General features: G+C 42.7%; 1 protein-coding gene across 1 annotated transcript in view; it reads left to right on the top strand.

Moving 5' to 3' along the window:
* Positions 1-20,095, top strand: part of LOC139390012 (drebrin-like protein A) — a 63,099-nt gene that overhangs the window by 30,609 nt on the left and 12,395 nt on the right. The window contains exons 2-4 of the mRNA XM_071137114.1: positions 13,235-13,290; positions 14,348-14,460; positions 15,200-15,274. Of these exons, the coding sequence (XP_070993215.1) occupies positions 13,235-13,290; positions 14,348-14,460; positions 15,200-15,274 (244 nt within the window). The remainder of the gene's footprint in view (positions 1-13,234; positions 13,291-14,347; positions 14,461-15,199; positions 15,275-20,095) is intronic.

Below are 20,095 nucleotides of genomic sequence, written 5' to 3'. Positions count from 1 at the left end.
CTCACAGTGCACTTAAGTCTTTAAGACTTATTTTTGTCTGCGCCCGACCCACTGTTAGAGGAATGTGTTCGCCCCATGGCGCTCCACCGCATCAGGTAAGTCGGTCAGGATGTTTATTCTGATACCCCATCACCTCACACGGAGGAGAAACAGAAGCAGCCCATAGCTACCCCTGTATACTGTACAGCCGTTCCACACAGACGGAGGCATTGACCGACAGGTTCACTGTGCTGGCACCAAGCCTGGTCTGGTCTGGCTGTTTTTGTCCGTGTTTGGAGAGAGGAAATGAGTACTGAGCTGAGCGACGTCTCCGTGTTCTTCCACACAGCTCCAGTCTGTCTCCACTCCAACACACAGTCAGACACACAGACCTGACTGACTGGCTAATGGCTATAAATAGTAGCCTGAGCCCAGGTCACAACTCCGACACGGAGCCAAGAGGGAGAGGAAGATTGGGGGGAGGAAAGAGAAAATGAACATGAAGGGGAAGATGTAGGGGGAAAAAAAAAAGAAGAGACCAATAGATGGCAACGAAAAGAACAGAGGAAAGTAGGGGTTGAAAAGATTGGGAGGACACAACACAACCTCTTATTCTCACTCCATAGTTATCACCAAAGAGATATACCTTTTGGGGGAAAAAGGAGGGAGCGCTCTTGACTGATGTTCTGTCATACCCAGAGCACAGATATATCATAAAAACAAGATGGCTTCCCCTAGATATCCCGTTAAGAGTTAGCTCTAAGTAGTATATCTTGGCGTGAAACCGAACCATCTGGTCCCCACTATCTCTGTGTCTACAGGAAGTTGTATCATGTACCCGAGTATGCACCCTACAAATCTCTCAACTCTCCGTCTTCAACGGAGGGGTTGTCTGTGACTAGGGATGTTACTATTGTTTTGTAGGCGAGGTGTAGGCTGGAAAGCGTGGAAACAAGGGAGTTAGAGTGGAAAGATATGCCATTTTGTGTAGGATGGTAGAGAGTGAGACAAAAGAAAAGGGTGATGATAAAACATTTTTTTAAATGATGCCGGTTGTTTTTTGGGGGTTATGTACCTGTTTGTTGTACAACGGCAGTATTTTGCAAGACATGGGGTTGCTGTTCTCATCATTCAAGTAAAGGATGTAAATGTGAATTTTAGAAACTTCACAAAACATTCTGGAATGATCTGACAATAAGCCACCGGTGGAAAGACAGTAATACAGTGTACATTTAGGATCCAAGTCTGTTTAGAGTTCGGAACAGGAAGATACCTTTGTTCAGTGTGGTGTGTCGCGCGCGTACACACGTACACACACACACACACACACACACACACACACACACACACACACACACACACACACACACACAGACAGTAAAATGGCTGAGGGGGACTAGGGAATGGTAAAAGCCTGACTATTAAGTGACATTCCAGTCTTTTCACCTCGTTTAACAGCTGATTTACCAGGTATGTCATGACAAAGCACATGTGGTGGTGGTGGGGGGGGGGTGCTTTTCCTCCATTGTTCCTCAAGCAAGGGGGGAGGCCGATGACATCACAAATTCCCATCAGCCTCAGTCCATGCATGCTCTACTCCTTTAAGTTTGCAGTCGTGTCAAAAAAATATATATATATTCTGCTCAAAATGTTTTAAAATGACCCTTTAGTGTGTGTACTTTTATTGTATTTATACTTGGGATATCACTTTTCCGCAGGAAACGTTCAAAAACCCCTGGAGTGTGTCTTTAAGTAAAATCTTAGCCCTCTCCTCTGTACTGCACCATCTGCTTATGTCATGTTCATCTTTGAACTCGTCGAGCAGAGCGTGTTTGGAGGTACTACAGGCTCTGCTGCTGTCCAAAATAAACGATTGGTGAGGTTACTGGCTTTCTCTTTCTCTCCCTCTGTGTGTGTGCTTGCGTGTGTATGTGTGTGTGTGTGTGTTGGGGCTGGGCGGTATACCGTGTTTTACGATATACCGGAATTGATGCACGGACCAGTATGGGTTTTTACTTTACCTTCTACAATGAAGGTAAAACAAAGAGGCATCGAGTTTGAAGGTAGGCCTTGAAATACACCCACAGGTACACCTCCAATTGACTCAATGATGTCAATTAGCCTATCAGAAGCTTCTAAAGCCATGACATCATTTTCTGGAACTTTCCAAGCTGTTTAAAGGCACAGTTAACTTAGTGTATGTAAACTTCTGACCCACTGTAATTGTGATACAGTGAATTATAAGTGAAATAATCTGCCTGTAAACAATTGTTGGAAAATGTACTTGTCATCCACAAAGGAAATGTCTTAACCGACTTGCCAAAATTATAGTTTGTTAACCAGACATTTGTGGAGTGGAAAAACAAGTTTTAATGACTCCAACCTAAGTGAATGTAAACTTCCGACTTCAACTGTATGAAATGAGTAAAGCAGTATGTAAACATTATTAAAGTGACTAGTGATGCCATGTCAATGTACATACTGTAGGGCAGCAGCTTCTAGGTGCAATGTTGACTAACCGGGTGGTAGCCGGCTAGTGATGGCTATTTAACATTCTGATGGCCTTGAGATAGAAGCTGTTTTTCTCTCTCTCGGTCCCAGCTGTGATGCACTGTGATGCACCTTGCCTTCTGGATGATAGCGAAGTGTACAGGCCTCGGCTCGGGTGGTTGATGTCCTTGATGATCTTTTTGGCCTTCCTGTGACATCGGGTGCTGTAGGTGTCCTGGAGGGTAGGCAGTGTGCCCCCTGGTGACGTGCATCTGTAAAAGTTTGTGAGGGTCTTAGGGGCCAAGTCGAATTTATTCAGCCTCCTGAGGTTGACGAGGCTCCTGTCTGCGTGGGTGGACCATTTCAGATTGTCAGTGATGTGTACGCCGAGGAACTTGAAGATTTTCACCTTCATGTGGATGGGGAGAGGGGCGTGCTCCTTCTTCTGTGACCTGAAGTCCACGATCATCTCCTGCATTTTGTTGACGTTGAGGGAGAGGTTATTTTCCTGGCACCACTCTGCCAGGGCCCTCACCTCCTCCCTGTAGGCTGTCTCGTCGTTGTTGGTAATCAGGCCTACATGAAGTAGCTAAGAGAGAACATTCAATGTAGCCGTGGTAGTGTGGAAAGGATCTCGAATGAGTGCAGGAAATGCAGAAATTGATTAAAATGCTGAAAATTATTTTTGGTTGAAGTTGAATTGAACAGTATAAAACAATCAGAATAGAGAAAGACCCATTGAAATCACTTTGTGTGTGTGTGTGTGTAAAAGACAACGTGCATGCTCAATCTTCGCCTTGTTTGTTTATGACTTCATTGAGGTTAGCTTGGTCGGCTCCAGTAATGTAATTACCATTGTTAATTGCTTCCACAAAAATATTTGACAAAGTTCCTAGTTATGACAGCATCTTTCTTGTTCTCTTCTCTCTTCCTTTCAAATCCTTCTCTTTTGTTCTCCCTATCCTCACTTTGTCTCCACTGTCCACCTTGGTAATGGTCCCCCCCCCTCCTTCTTTCTCCTTCCCAACATCCCCCTTTTTCGCTGTCCACCTTTTTCTTCTTATATCCCTCCCTCTCTGTCTGAGCTCATAGTTGGCTGGCGTTGAAGTGGGCTGCTGTACAGAGCTTGGTCTGTTATTCCAATCAGCCTGTACACGCAGGAAACCCACGTGTGTGAAGAGAAAGACAGGACACCTTTACATTACACGGCCTAGACGACACCAACTAGGTCCAGGGGAGATGCAGTACGTCGTGTAAAGAGGCGCATCTAGAATCAGATATCTCTCTAAGAGATCGTAGTGTGGGAGACATCTACACCACAAACCTTGAGTGGAACAGACAGACATTGCTGACACTCGCTGTTCCCCCCCCCTCCCCCCCCCCCCCATTTTTTTTCTTGTTCAATGAAAAGTGAATTAACGAAGTAGACCAGACCCAACTGATATTGCATTGCATTGCATTGAAGTCTATGGTTAAGTAGACCTAAATGAACACTTGTTTTATATGGTAAACAGCCTGAGTGAACAAGCTCAATTGATCTATCTTTGGTACAGTGTAAAGACGACGGCTCTTCCACTCCACGTGTCCCTGCGAGAAAAACCTTAATGCTAGCAGACAGTATTTTTTTCCTCTGTTAGCAAAATTTTAAACAAAAGGCTTTTAAAATCCCCACACATTTGTGAATCATTGCATTAATCAAGTGTGCAAAACTATGTGTAATATGGTTTAGATGAGAAGCTCCTGTATTGAATTGCGGTCGTTATTTTGTTTCTCTATATACGATGGTATTTACGGTATGCTAACAGCTGCACCCACACATGAAGTAGGACTGTGGCTTTGGCCACACCACATCCAGGGAAGTTGCAAATCTGATAGAGAGAGAGAGAGAGAGACTCGCTCTGGATCCTATTAGCTATCCCATATTTCTTCCCCTGCCCCATGGCAAAAAGTGTAGAATAGCAGAATATTAGCTTTAAAACGGCAACATTTTCTCTCTGCACCATGGCAAAAATGTGTTGAATCCACTGTATTATTTAGCCACACCCTATCGACGTGAAGTACAACATGAGTTATTATACATTGATTGTATCGTTAAATCTGTTTATTCACTTGTGGCGTTTTGATCTGGGAAGCATGTCTGTGGCCTGAATAAGCATCTCTATATGTGAGAGCCTGACTCCCACAGACCTTAACAAAGCAAGCCTGTTAAACACTGTGGACCCTCACAGCCAGCCAACTCCCTGTGGGTTGAGAATTTGTGCATGCAATCACGATTCCTTCCGTGCCTCTGTGACCTTTGAACCGGACCCTGTTGCAGACGGTGACCTCTGACCTTTGGGAATGCCTCTAGCACTAATTAGAGTGAAGCAGCCAAGGGCATGGCTTCCACCAGTTATTCACATTGATCTCAAGTGGGAAACTGAGACTTAGGTCACTCATATGATGAAGCTAGACAGACCGACACAAGGCTCAGTCAGACAGACACAATGGATGGGTGCATGGCTTTTGTGGTGGTTGTGCTTGGTAGAGATGAGCTGAATCTAAGCCAGGCTACTGAATGTGTTGTGTATGGTCATGTTCCCACCACAACCTCCAGAGAGAGCTGTGTCAGTCTGCCTTGTCCTAACAGGGGTTTCCTTTTCAGTCAGTCAACTTCGGTACATCATACTATTGGGAGTCGAACTCTCGCGACTTTGGTTGAATGATCTACAAGGCCAATGAAATCTGCGCCTCGCTGGAAGCCCCACCTTCCGCAGGCGAATAACCGCGAGGCTTGGATTCACTCTATCAATTATTACGCTCTTCACCTCGGTTTGAATAGGAACGATTCGTGGTACAAAAACAAACAATTGGAAAACGAGACTGTCTTACGTTGCACCAACTAAACTATCCCATAGTGGTAGAGCGTGCTCACCCCCTTGACATTATGTGCTGAAGTTTTTGTATTTGTTCTCACAAGTTTCCTAATCACAAACACTTAGTTATTCTTCAATTTGCTGGAGCAATGAGTAAGATGGCTAAGAAAGCAACCGAGACGACAATGGCTAAGCCGGGTTCGGGGTCGAGATCATGCCCCCAGTCGTGTGGTTATACTATTTCTCTTGAGAGATGTTCACACGCTTAGACGGCCCTCGCTCAAACCAGTCCATGTGCGCATTGTCATATGCTGCATGCAAACTCCCTGGAAAGGCGTGTAAGCATTCCTGAGGAAGCTTGGGGTTACCAATGGCGACTTTCCCGGATGCCCTGTTCGGCTGGTACAGTCGATATTTCCTGTTTCCGGAATGGGACAGGGGTTTACGCCTCATTCTAGACATCTGTGCCCTGAACAAACATCTCCGAGTTTGCAAGTTCAAAATGCTGACAAACCAGAAGCTGTTACGGTCCGTGCATCCAGCGGCTGTTAGGGTCAATATCATGGGATATCTTTATCAATTCTGAACAAAAATGTTCCAGATACGCATTACCCTTAATTCCTTGTATGGAGCTAGGATATTCTCTGTAATGGGACAGTTACTACATGCATCCAATCCGGACCTCCGAAATCTAGCTGCTACTAAATGAGTCCAGGGAGATATCTGGAGTGAGATTCAGTGCATTCGGAAAGTCTGCAGACCCCTAGACTTTTCCCACATTTTCTTATGTTACAGCCTTATTCTAAATTTGATTTAAAAAAATATCAATCTACACACAATACCCCATAATGACAAAGCAAAAACAAGGTTTTTAGGAAAATGAAAAAAAGTATTCAGACCCTTTTCTATGAGAATCAACATTGAGCTCAGTTGCATCCTGTTACAATTGATCATCCTTCAATTCAATTGATTGGACATGATTTGGAAAGGCACACACCTGTCTACAAAAGGTCCCACAGTTGACAATGCATGTCAGAGCAAAAACCAAGCCATAAGGTTGAAGGAATTGTCCGTACAGCTCCAAGACAGGCTTGTGTTGAAGAACAGATCTGGGGAAGGGTACCAAAACATTTCTGCAGCATTGAAGGTCCCCAAGAGCACAGTGGCCTCCATCATTCTTAAATGGAAGAAGTTTGGAAACACCAAGACTCTTCCTAGAGCTGGCCGCCCGGCCAAACTGAGCAGTTGGGGGAGAAGGACCTTGGTCAGGGAGGTGACCAAGAATTCAATGATCACTCTGACAGAGCTCCAGAGTTCCTCTGTGGAGATGGGAGAACCTTCCAGAAGGACAACCATATATGCAGCACTCCACGAATCAGGCCTGGATGGTAGAGTGGCCAGATGAAAGCCATTTCTCAGTAAAAGGCACTTGACAGCCCGCTTGGAGTTTGCCAAAAGGCACCTAAAGGACTCTCAGATCACGAGAAACAAGATTCCCTGGTCTGAAGAAACCAAGATTAAACTCTTTGGTCTGAATGCCAAGCGTCACGCCTGGAGGAAACCTGGCACCATCCCTATGGTGAAGCATGGTGGTGGCAGCATCGTTCTGTTGGGATGTTTTTCAGCAGCAGGGACTGGGAGACTACCCAGGATAGAGGGAAAGATGAATGGAGCAAATTACAGAGAGATCCTTGATGAAAACCTACTCCACAGCTCTCAGGACCTCAGACTGGGGCAATGGTTCACCTTCCAACAGGACCACAACCCACAGCACACAGCCAAGACAACGCAGGAGTGGCTTCAGGACAAGTCTCTGAATGTCGAGTGGCCGATCCAGAGCCCGGACTTGAACCCGACTGAACATCTCTGGAGAGACCTGAAAATACCTGGGTAGCGACGCTCCCCATCTAACGTGATAGAGTTTGAGAGGATCTGCAGAGAAGAATGGGAGAAAATCCCCAAATACAGGTGTGTACCAAGTTTGTAGTTTCATACCCAAGACGACTCAAGGCTGTAATCGCTGCCAACGGTGCTTCAACAAAGTACTGAGTAAAGGGTCTGAATACTTACATAAATGTCATATTTCAGTGTTTGATTTTGAATATATTTGCTAAAATGTCTAAATACCTGTTTTTGCTTTGATTTTTATTTAAATCCATTTTAGAATTAGGCTGTAACGTAACAACATTTTGATAGAGTATAGGGGTCTGATTACTTTCCGAATGCACCGTACAGGCAACAGGGCTCTTGATCCAGGAGGGGATTGAACGTCTCTGCTGTAACCAAGAAGTTTGCCCTTGACATCTAGCCACTTAGCTAGCAGGTTAGCAAACCAAATGCACAGCTGGAGGTCTGAGCTGGATATTATTTGTTACAGTTATAAGCAGTGGCGTACCACACACCTCCGTAGCCACCTGCAAGGCGGAGGTGCCCCAAACCAAATAATAATTTAAACATGTTTTATATATATATATATATACTCTACCTTTCAAAAGTTTGGGGTCACTTAGAAATGTCCTTGTTTTTGAAAGATTTAAAATGACATTGAATTGATCAGAAATAGAGTGTAGACATTGCTAATGTTGTAAATGTCTATTGTAGCTGGAAACGGCTAATCCAAGTTTATCATTTTAAAAGGCTAATTGATCATTAGAAAATTGCAAAAGGGTTATGTGAGCACAGCTGAAAACCGTTGTTAAAGAAGCCAAAAACTGGGCCTATTTTAGACTAGTTGAGTATCTGGAGCATCATTCTTACTTTTTTATTCTAGCCTACTTGGTAAATATTGTCTAATGATCAATTAGCCTTTTAAAATGTATAAACTTGGATTAGCTAACACAATGTGCCATTGGAACACAGGAGTGATGGTTGCTGATAATGGGCCTCTGTATACCTATGTAGATATTCCATTAAAAAAAACTGCCGTTTCCAGCTACAATTAGTCATTTACAACATTAACAATGTCTACACTGTATTTCTGATCAATTTGATGTTATTTTAATAGCCAAATAATGAGCTTTTCTTTCAAAATCAAGGACATTTCTAAGTGACACCAAACTTTTGAGTGGTAGTGTGTGTATATATAAACTCAGCAAAAAAAGAAATGTCCTTTTTTCAGGACCCTGTCTTCCTTTCTTTTTAATAGCGGTTTTGGAGCAGTGGCTTCTTCCTTGCTGAGCGGCATTTCAGGTTATGTCGGTAGAGGATTCGTTTCACTGTGGATATAGATACTTTTGTAATCGTTTCCTCCAGCATCTTCACAATGTCCGTTGCTGTTGTTCTGGGATTGATTTGCACTTTTCGCACCAAAGTACGTTCATCTCTAGGAGACAAAACGCATTTCCTTCCTGAGCTTTATGAAGGCTGCGAGGTCCCATGGTGTTTATACTTGCGTACTATTGTTTGTACAGATGAAATTGGTACCTTCAGGCGTTTAGAAATTGCTCCCAAGGATGAACCAGACTTGTGGAGGTCTACAATTTGTTTTTCTGAGGTCTTGGCTGATTTCTTTTGATTTTCCCATGATGTCAAGCAAAGAGGCACTGAGTTTGAAGGTAGGCCTTGAAATACATCCACAGGTACACCTCCAATTGACTGTAATGATGTCAATTAGCCTATCAGAAGCTTCGAAAGCCATGACATCATTTTCTGGAATTTTTCAAGCTGTTTAAAGGCACAGTCAACTTAGTGTTTGTAAACTTCTGACCCACTGGAATTATGATACAGTGAATTATAAGTGAAATAATCTGTCTGTTTTCCAATTGTTGGAAAAATTACTTGTCATGCACAAAGTAGATTGCGTAAACTATAGTTTGTTAACAAGAAATTTGTGGAGGGTTGAAAACAAGTTTTAATGACTGCAACCTAAGTGTATGTAAACTTCCGACTTCGTGTGTGTGTGTGTGTGTGTGTGTGTGTGTGTGTGTGTGTGTGTGTGTGTGTGTGTGTGTGTGTGTGTGTGTGTGTGTGTGTGTGTGTGTGTGTGTGTGTGTGTGTGTGTGTGTGTGTGTGTGTGTGTGTGTGTGTGTGTATAACGCTGAGAGAGATGATTCTGAAAGTAACGGATACATTTGCTTAAACTGTAATAATAACAATATTTGAAGACAGTAACTCGTTGAATTACTCTTACTCCTAAAAGTAATATATTACTGTAGATCGTTCTTTTTGTGACATGTTACTTTTGTATCTCATTTCCCCAACACTGTTCCTCATCACTCATCTCACACACTCACACACACACTGACTTATTCATTTTGCACAATGATTTCACAATCATTCACTAATTCAGACATGGTTACCCAGTTAGCCTGTCTGCTGAGGTCTTTATAGAGGTGAGGTTTAAGGGTCAATCAATGTCCTCAGTGTCTGTGGGCTACTGTGTGGGTCTTTTAGAATGGCCTGCCTCTGGCCAGCACTAGCCACAGTGACCTCTTCCTTATAATGTCTTCTATTCTGTCTTTGTTGAGGTCCCTACTTTGCTGTACTCTACTGTATATACCTTGTATAGGAGATTCATATAGCAAAACGTCAATGCCTCTGTCCTTAGCTCATAGGCACAAGGCAAATGTGTGATGTAATCTAATTTGTCAATGTGCTGATACTGGTGAAATTTGAAAAGGCTCTTTTAAAAAAAAGAAAAATCTATCAACATCTCAATGGGAGAAACTTGAACAAATGATGTGATATTCAATGTTACCTGTCCTGTCATGCTCTACAATATATGTGACTCCATAAAGTAATCCGAGTCGGAGAGAGGTTGGCAGGCACTGTCTCAACAGTAAACTGTTTCTGCTCTGTTTCTCATGGGCTTGAAAGTGAGGTGAATGGTTCATGGTGTTTTGCTCGTAGGGCATAGAGATCACATATTCTCTCTCTCTCTTATTTGTATTTATTTATATACAGTGGGGCAAAAAAGTATTTAGTCAGCCACCAATTGTGCAAGTTCTCTCACTTAAAAAGATGAGAGAGGCCTGTAATTTTCATCATAGGTAAAATCACATTGTAGAATTTTTAATGAATTTATTTGCAAACTATGGTGGAAAGTAAGTATTTTTCAGTGGAAGGCACTTAACCCTAATTTGCTCCAGGTGTGCTGTACTACTATGCTGACCCTGTAAAACAACACATTTCACTGCACCTATCCGATGTATGGGACAGCAAAACATATTTTATATTATGATGATACTGGTGAAGTGGTCTGATGGGACAGCCAAACAAAAGTCCTATGTTTGGCTATGCTACCAGCCTCGGTCATGTGAATGAACCTACTGTTATGCCTATACGCCATTTGTGTGTGTGTGTGTGTGTGTGTGTGTGTGTGTGTGTGTCAAATCAAATTGTATTTGTCACATACACATGGTTAGCAGATGTTAATGCGAGTGTAGCGAAATGCTTGTGCTTCTAGTTCCGGCAATGTAGTAATAACCAACGAGTAATCTAGCTAACAATTCCAAAACTACTACCTTATACACACAAGTGTAAAGGGATAAAGAATATGTACATAAAGATATATGAATGAGTGATGGTACAGAGCAGCATAGGCAAGATGCAGTAGATGGTATCGAGTACAGTATATACATATGAGATGGGTATGTAAACAAAGTGGCATAGTTTAAAGTGGCTAGTGATACATGCATTACATAAGGATGCAGTAGATGATATAGAGTACAGTATATACGTATACATATGAGAAATAATGTAGGGTATGTAAACATTATATTAAGTAGCATTGTTTAAAGTGGCTAGTGATATATTTTACATCAATTCCCATCAATTCCCATTATTAAAGTGGCTGGAGTTGAGTCAGTGTGTTGGCAGCAGCCACTCAATGTTAGTGGTGGCTGTTTAACAGCCTGATGGCCTTGAGATAGAAGCTGTTTTTCAGTCTCTCGGTCCCAGCTTTGATGCACCTGTACTGACCTCGCCTTCTGGATGATAGCGGGGTGAACAGGCAGTGGCTCGGGTGGTTGTTGTCCTTGATGATCTTTATGGTCTTCCTGTGACATTGGGTGGTGTAGGTGTCCTGGAGGGCAGGTAGTATGTGTGTGTGTGTGTAGTGTTGCATATTTTCAGGGATCTCATTACGGTACGAACGTCCTCTTTGAGAGAGTGTGTGACTTGAGTGAGCAGAGAGCAGCAGGCCAGGTTTTCTTGTGTGGAACGGAAACCCTGCAGTGCACCGAGCATAGCTTACATGGGTTCCAGGTGAGACTGAGGGAACAATGTCACTGTGTGCTATTGTTCAGATGTTGTGTAATAAGTGCCTCACTGTCTTACGCAGGGCCCTTCGCCAACAAGGTCAAATAAGGGTAAAAAAAATTTCATGAACAGGCATAACGGAGAGGAAGAAAGAGCGAGGGATGGAATGAGAGGAAAGGGAGAGAGTCATGCTTGAACAGAGCTCATCTGCTGGCACATTTTGGACAGGCATCACTCTCTGGGAATGCTCGCTAGGATTTAGGCAAAAGTATGCGCAACCAATGCCAACTGTGTGTGTGTGTGTGTGTGTGTGTGTGTGCGTGCATTCGTGTGTGCATGCATGCGTTTGCACGTATATGAGAGTGCGTGTGTGCGTGTACTGTCGACTTAAAATGATATTTTGGCAATGAGGCCCTTTATCTACCTCCCCAGAGTCAGATGAACTTGTGGATACCATTTGTATGCATGTCCATTATGTTAGGGGAATTTTCATGACCCAATGCTAACTAGCGTTAGCGCAATGACTGGGAGTTTGTGTATCTAGCACACTGACTGGAAGTCTATGGGTATCTGGGTGCTAGCAGATACCCATAGACTTCCAGTCATTGCGCTAACACTAGTTAGCAATTGCACTAGAGATATTTAACAACCTTCTTCAAACTGCTTATTTTGGTTTATTTACTTTTATTTAACTAGGCAAGTCAGTTAAGAACAAATTCTTGTTTACAATGACTGCCTACCCCGGCCCAACCCTAACCCGGACGACGATGGGCCAATTGTGTGCCCCCCTATGGGACTCCCAATCACGGCCGGTTGTGATACAGCCTGGAATCGAACCAGGGTCTGTAATGATACCTCTAGCACTGAGATGCAGTCAGTGGTGGAAGAAGTACCCAAATGTGGGTACTTGAGTAAAAGTCTAGATACCTTAATAGAAAATGACTCAAGTTGATGTAAAATTCTACTTGAGTAGAAGTCTAAAAGTATTTGGTTTAAAATATACTTAATTATCGAAAGTAAAAGTATAAATAATTTCAAATATCTTATTAAGCGAACCAGGTGGCACCATTTTCTTGTTTTTTATTTTCTTTACGGAAAGCCAGGGGCACACTCCAACACTCAGACATCATTTACAAATTAAGCAAGTGTGTTTAGTGAGTCCTCCAGATCAGAGACCATAGGGATGACCAGGGATGTTCTGTTGATAAGTGTGTGAATTGGACTATTTTCCTGTCCTGCTAAGCATTCAAAATGGAACGAGTACGTTTGGGTGTCAAGGAAAATGTATGGAGTAAAAAGTACAATATTTTCTTAAGAAATGTAGTGAAGTATAAGTAGTATAAAATATAAAAAGTAAAGTACAGATACCCCCAAAAAACGACTTAACTAGTACTTTAAAGTATTTTTACTAAGTACTTTACACCACTGGATGCAGTACCTTAGAACCCTGCACAACTCGGCAGCTAGGGTTAAGTGCCTTGCTCAAGGGCACATTAACATATTTTTTACGTAGTCGGCTCAGGGATTTAAACCAGCGACCTTTCTGTTACTGGCACAATGCTCTTAACCGCTAGGCTACCTGCTACGCGATACTAGTGCAAAGCTGTAACAAACTAAATGTTGGCTCACTGAATCGCTGGATCCATGGTTGTGATGATGTAGTGTGTTTGTGCTCCTGTCCCTAAGCTGTGTCTTTCTCTATCTCTCCACAGGGCTCTATTTACCTACGATGGGGTCACCAACAACCTCAAACTGGCTGACTCTGGAGGTAAAGGGTAGTTCCACCTGTAGTTAGTAACAGATACGATTAGCATTCCTGAAACATTATTTTGGTGAAATATAATTAGATATCTGAGAAGCTAATTGATTGCACCCAAATTGGCCATTTGCATTTTTAGGATTCAGACAATAAATATAATACCCAAAATCCGATTTGGACCAAACTTCTTCCTTACAATGATTAAGACGAAGAATCCCCAAAAATGTGTCAAAAGCCACCCACAGACCTCCCCACACCCCATGCCAATCCCACCCTAACAACTGGTTGGCTTGAATTGTGTGGATGACCACACAATTTATTTTCATCGTGAGCCGAATCTATTGGTTTTCTATCCAAAGTTGCAAAGGAAATGTTGTGATCTATTTAATAAACACATGACACCAGCAACATTTATAAAAGAGTGTGGTGGTATAGCAGGAACAGCGGTGTCTAGTTGTCAGAACCTGGTACTTTCACATTACTTTATGGTAGATAATGCAAGGGACATCAATTACACATTTCTCTGAACAAGGGGTGGGAAAAATCACCAGATTCACAGGGAATACATTACATAGTATGGAGAAGCAATACTCCAAGCCACAGCTTCATACTACTTGTCAAACATAGATAGCTGATACTGTATGTTGGTTGTTGGGGTGGGATTGGCACGGGGTCCGTGGGTGGCTTAACTCATCAAGAATTTTGGTCCACATTGGATGTTGGGTAATATATTTATGAATTGTTATTTGAATCCTATAAATTAAAATAGCCAATTTGGGTGCACTCAATTAGCTTAATTTATCTGAGATAAAATTACATTTCAATAAAATAATGTTTCAGGAATGCCAATCTTACCTGTTTCTCACTACAGAATCCATTTCAGAACAATGTGAGATGGTGGTCATGGCTTGCTGAAATGACTAAAGCTAACTGGACAGTTCTAACTTTCCACTTCATTGTTTTTTGTGACTTTTTCCCCTTTAAATGATAAAGACGGAAAGTTGGTGGTGTTTATTAAGCTCTCTCTCCTCTCTCTTTCTCTCTCTCCTCCCTGTCTGTCCTACAGCGGGTGGAGTGGTGGAGTTGTCAGGGAAGTTCCACATAGCCAGGCCTTTGTATGGGCTCTGCAGGGCTGGCTCAGCCGAGACAGGAGGCCCTCGGGTCGCCATGATCTGCTGGGTGAGTGTCATCCACTACAGCATGGCCCTCTCATACAGTCGTATGGACATGCCATACAGTATGTTACCTGATGAACTCCAATGACATGATGCTTGAGGTAGAAGTTGCCCATAACCACAGATCTAGGATCAGATTCTCTACCCTCAAACCTAACCTTAACCATTAGGAGGATGAAACCATATCTGACCCTGTATCAGGTTATAGGCAAGCTGTTTCAAGCTGTTGTCTCCCACTGGTTCTAGCTACTGTTGGATGTGTTTTGATTGGCCCGTTGGTTAGGGGTCAACGTGTGTGATGTGTAAGTGAACTTGCGGACTCGGGACGCCAGGCCTACCTTCTGACTGATGACCGATGAGCACACACACACACACACACACACACACAAGCAGGGGAGCAGATGCTTAGAATGTTCACAATGTGCTTCGCTGGTCCCGTCTCTATGGCGACCTTATGGAATGTTGTGGTGTGGGTTAGGGGTGCATCTGTAACCAGCAAAACACACACACATCTGAAAATTGTGAAACATACTGTACCTCCAAAAAATGTCAGTGTACCTTAATTATCTCGTATAAGATTTGTAACTTGCTAATAACGTTATGCTTACTCCCTAACATTGTCAAATGGTGTACATGCAGGTACCTAATGACAAAAGACTGAAACTAGACTTTCTGATAGTGAACAGAGGCTTGGGTTAAAAAGAGCTCAACACCCCCTGTGTGTTTCCTGTGTTTGTCTCCAGGTCGGGCCAAACGTGGATGAATACCGCAGGACGGAATGTGCCAGCCATGTGCCCGCTATCAAGGCCTTCTTCAAGGTACGGTACCACACCACTCCTATCCCTGCCCTGCGCTACCAGTTTGTCTGTTGGTCATGCAGCCAGTTTGAGGGGCCTTATTGCAGCTGCAGCATTTGATAGCATTCAGGAGAGGCATGATACAGATTTCTCTCTTTCACTCACTTTCTCTATCCATCTCCTACAATCCCGTGTCGGTACCGTTGTGGAATGTAGCTCTCCGTGGGTGGCTGTTTTGTCTCTTCACTCTGTTTCTCTAACGATGAATAATGGGTAAACAGGCTCCGGTAGTAACTGTCAAGGCGATACAGAGAGAGCTGGGTGATGCTAGTGTGGGAAGGGTGGAACTCGCCTGACCAGGCCCGAGGGAATGAATAGTCAAGTTGTCACACACACGCATCAAACCCACACCAGCACGTGCATTATGTGCACACGAATACATCAGTAAATATGCACCAGCAGGCACACACACAAAACCCTCCCCCACACACACACACAACTTCTCTCTGTCTCTCACACATACAAACATAGATACACACACACACACACACACACACACACATACACATACACACATGCTCTATATTTACACACAGTAGTTTACCTTCCATTGTTGTACGTCTTCCTGTCCTCAGAGCACTTCCTACTGCATAGGTTGGTCTGGTCCAGTTGTGGGCTGGGCCCATACCCAGGCTGGGGTCCACTCTTCCTGACCCTATTGTTCCTGGTGCCACCAAGATGGGGAGATGGGCCACCGACAGGCACAACACAAACAACCACTTACTAAGTGGTGACAGAGCCTGGCAGGAAACGGAGAAAGGAATGGGGGAATACAGGGAGAAGGAGGAGTGTGTGTGTGTGTGTGTGTGTGAGCGGATGTGTATGCGTGTGTGCGTGCGCCACAGTGTGTGTTAAGTGGCCAGATGCTGGCAGCTCTGTCTGCTGTGTCCCTCCATGTGTGCCCCTAAAACGGTGTTTATTTAACATTTCCATCTAGCTGCAGAGAAGTTTATGGGTCGTCCATTCAGCCTATAGTCAGACCCCATTTGAACTAGTTTCCATATTAAGGCATCACCCGGTCAACTCCAGAAGCATCCCCGGAATGTTTGATGTTAGTTTTCGTCTCTTTTTTTTTAAACACTCAATTAGGTATTTGGCCAGGCACCTCTGTGACCCCCCAGTCTCAGATATACAAGACTGTGTGTGTGTGTTTAGTTTATTACGTAATATGAATGTGTGTGTTTCTATATGTGTTCTTGGCCCCTGGGTTGCACTGTGGGTCATTCCTTGATAAAAGACTGATGGTGACACACTGTAGTCGACAGGGTCTGAACCCACATATTTGTGTAGGAATACCCCTCTGAAGTGTGGGAGGAGAAGGATCCCTAACCAAACACACACATACACACGTATGCTTCACGCACGCACACACACACTCACTTCCAGTCAGATACAATATGGCATTTCGACTGCACTAATGTCAAATTACCATTTTTTTTTTTTTGTCGCTTTGGTGTTATTTTCACAAGTCTGTGGTGAATTAATTGTGTATTGTATTTTCTAGTATTATATTGTACTTATGTATTGTAGTGGTCCTGTACGTGGCTGAGCTCATAAGAACATGGCACTTTTTACCCCAGAGTTGATGGTTCTATCCTCATTGGGAACACATACCAAAATGTGTGGACTGTTACATAAATGGCATATATTACGGTATGACAGTACTGTATTGGCCACTGACGTTTTAGTAAAACAGTGTGAAACCCCCCTGTAACGTTCGTCGTTAGGGGTAGACCAAGGCGCAGCGTGATTTGAATTCATCCTATTTTTTTTTTTAAATGTGAGCCAGCAAAAAATATAAAAAATAAACAATACAACAAACGAAAAGCTTCGCCGTGCAAAAATACATGCAGCCAAACAAGGACAAGATCCCACAACTGAAGGTGGGAAAAAAGGCTGCCTAAGTATGATCCCCAATCAGAGACAACGATAGACAGCTGCCTCTGATTGGGAACCATACTAGGCCAATGAAGAAAAAGAAAACATAGATCTACAAAAACTAGAGTACCCACCCGTAGTCACACCCTGACCTAACCAAACTTTAGAGAATAAACAGGGATCTCTAAGGTCAGGGTGTGACACCCCCCCCCCATCAAAAAGATCCCAGCAACTTAATTTTGGATCCATGTTTTAATAGGGGTGTATTTATTTATTGTTTTGAATCTTCTGGAATATTTGCTTATTGGTATTGTATTGGTATTGTATTACTGCACTGTAGAAGCTAGAAACACAAGCATTTCGCTACACCTGCTGTACCATCTGCTAATCGTTGTACACGACCAATACATTGAGATTTGATTTGTTACATACAGTACAGCTCTAATATTGTCAATATCAGATTAGTCATAGAAGTACATTCGAGGATATGTCATACTTAATGTTTTTACAATACAGACATACATTTTCATAATGTTCACCAAATCTGTAGTAGACAAACAGGTTTACATGTTTGGTAAACCTATAGATTTGACGTTTTAGTGATTGTCAGTTAAGAGCAGTCGGATTAAGGTAATAGTAAAATGTATTTTTAACCGAAAATAATCATATTAAAGTACTGTGAGCATTGTGGAAGGCAATCACTTCATATGAACATGTATTGCAATGTGAAACGTGTGTATATATACACAGTACCAGTCAAAAGGTAATGTAGTAACCAAGAAAGAAGATAAACAGCAGGTTGAAACTGTGTAAAACATGCTTGTTGTGGATGTCTACAAAGCGTAACACAGTAGCTTTCGAAGATGATGATTAATTCAAAACACCCACATGAATATTAGAGTTTATGCATATGCATAGGTTTATAAAATAAAAAATAAAAATATGAATTAAAAGTATGATTGTACAATACTATACTCAGCCTACCGCATTTTACACATCAAACTGATTTGATTGTCTTTGGCACTTAATAGGTCTAGCCTATACTCCCAATGTTAACAAATTTGAGTAATCGCCTTTGAGTGTGGACTGTATTATTATGCATACGGGAAGGACTGCTTACCTTGTGCTACTGTACCCTTCAAAATGTTTATCCATGAGTCCCGGAGAGAACGTATAGCCCTAGGCGATGCTGTTGTTTAATTGATTGGTTTAGTTAGCCAAAAATGTGTGCATTTGATTTTGAATAGCCTAGCAATAGGTCATGTTTTTATATTTTCATATTTAATTGGGTGACACATTACCTTTTAGCCATACAGAATATCTCACCGCCATGCGTTTCCATCTCCTATCTCTACTTTATTCCTTTCTCGTGCGTGCAGACGGGCTGTCAACAGTTTAGTGAACTATATTGTCACAGGCCGGCTCATAGCCTGTGGCAAAAATGAGGAGACACGAACAACAGGTATAGGCCAAACAAAAAGGTTCTTTATTGTAAACCAAAACTATTAACTTTAAACAAAGAAAAGGAATGAGGTGTGAAAGTATCATAATGTAGGGTGTATGTAAAGTGCAGGGATGCGTGAATCTGTGTTTGTGAATGACTGAGTGAAAACTACAAAGGAACAAACAAAACAGGATCATACCTGGAGGAGCAGAGAGAGAGACGAGTGATTAGTGAAACAGTTTAAATACTTTGAGCCCAGGTGACTCCAATCACTAACGACCCTCCTCTGCCTGCAGGAGGAACCGCCCCTGCACTGCAGAGGAGGGGCCGTGACAATATTTTGTTGAAAAAAACTACTATCGATGTTCCCGAACAGATTTCACTTAGCTTCCCAAATCAAGCAATGGGTAGCTGCATGAACAAGGTTGGAGAGCCCATGGGCAACAGTTTGTGCAGGATATCACCTGTCGGCAGTGAGAGCATGCTCCGCAAGCAGTGGTTCATGCTTGGAGTGAAATACATGTTCTTGTATGTATTTCTCAGCTGCTCGTGTTAAGCACAGGTCAGCCATAAAAGCGAAGTCGCCTACAAAACGGGTGGGAAAGCACTCCGCCTCCATTCACTATTCGAGTGCACACAGATGACATGTATTTTTGCCCCTGTTCCTGCCCATTTGATAATGGGCCATTCTAAATCTAAACTAATTTGGGATATTAGTAAAGACCAGATTAAATTGAGAATAGTCTGATGGGTGAATATATTGATCACTTGATGAGAGAATAACTGTGCAGCCGAGGCCCAGCCAATCAGAATGAGTTTTTCACCACAAGGGCTTTATTACAGACAGAAATACTCCTCAGTTTCATCAGCTTTCTGGGTTGCTGGTTTTAGACAAGCTGGATGTGGAGGTCCTGGGCTGGCATGGTTACACGTGGTCTGCAATTGTGAGACTGGTTGGACAAACTGCCAAATTCTCTAAAATTATGTTGGTGGAGAAATTAATATTCAATTCTCTGGCAACCGCTCTGGTGGACATTTCTGCAGTCGGCATGCCAATTGCACGATCCCCAAAAACTTGAGACATCTGTGGCATTGTGTTGTGTGGCGGAACTGCACATTTTTAGAGGGACCTTTTATTGTCCCCAGCACAAGGTGCACCTATGTAAAGATCATGCTGTTTAATCAGCTTCTTGATATTCCACACCTGTCAGGTGGATGGATTATTTTGGTAAAGGAGAAATGCTCACTAACAGGGATGGAAACACAATTGTGCACAACATTTTGGAGATCTAATCTTTTCGTGCGTATGGAACATTTCAGGTATCTTTTATTTCACATTAAATGTTGCGTTTTTTATTTTTGTCCAGTATATATTCTTCTTACTATAAAATCATAAAGTAAAATAATGGCATGGGATTTATAAGGATATCTTGTCAGCTAAATGAAGACGCCTACAGCCT

This window comes from Oncorhynchus clarkii, chromosome 30 (genome assembly GCF_045791955.1).
Source record: "Oncorhynchus clarkii lewisi isolate Uvic-CL-2024 chromosome 30, UVic_Ocla_1.0, whole genome shotgun sequence".
In the NCBI taxonomy this organism is placed as follows: Eukaryota; Metazoa; Chordata; class Actinopteri; order Salmoniformes; family Salmonidae; genus Oncorhynchus; species Oncorhynchus clarkii.
This window is presented reverse-complemented; position numbering and strand designations above follow the sequence as displayed.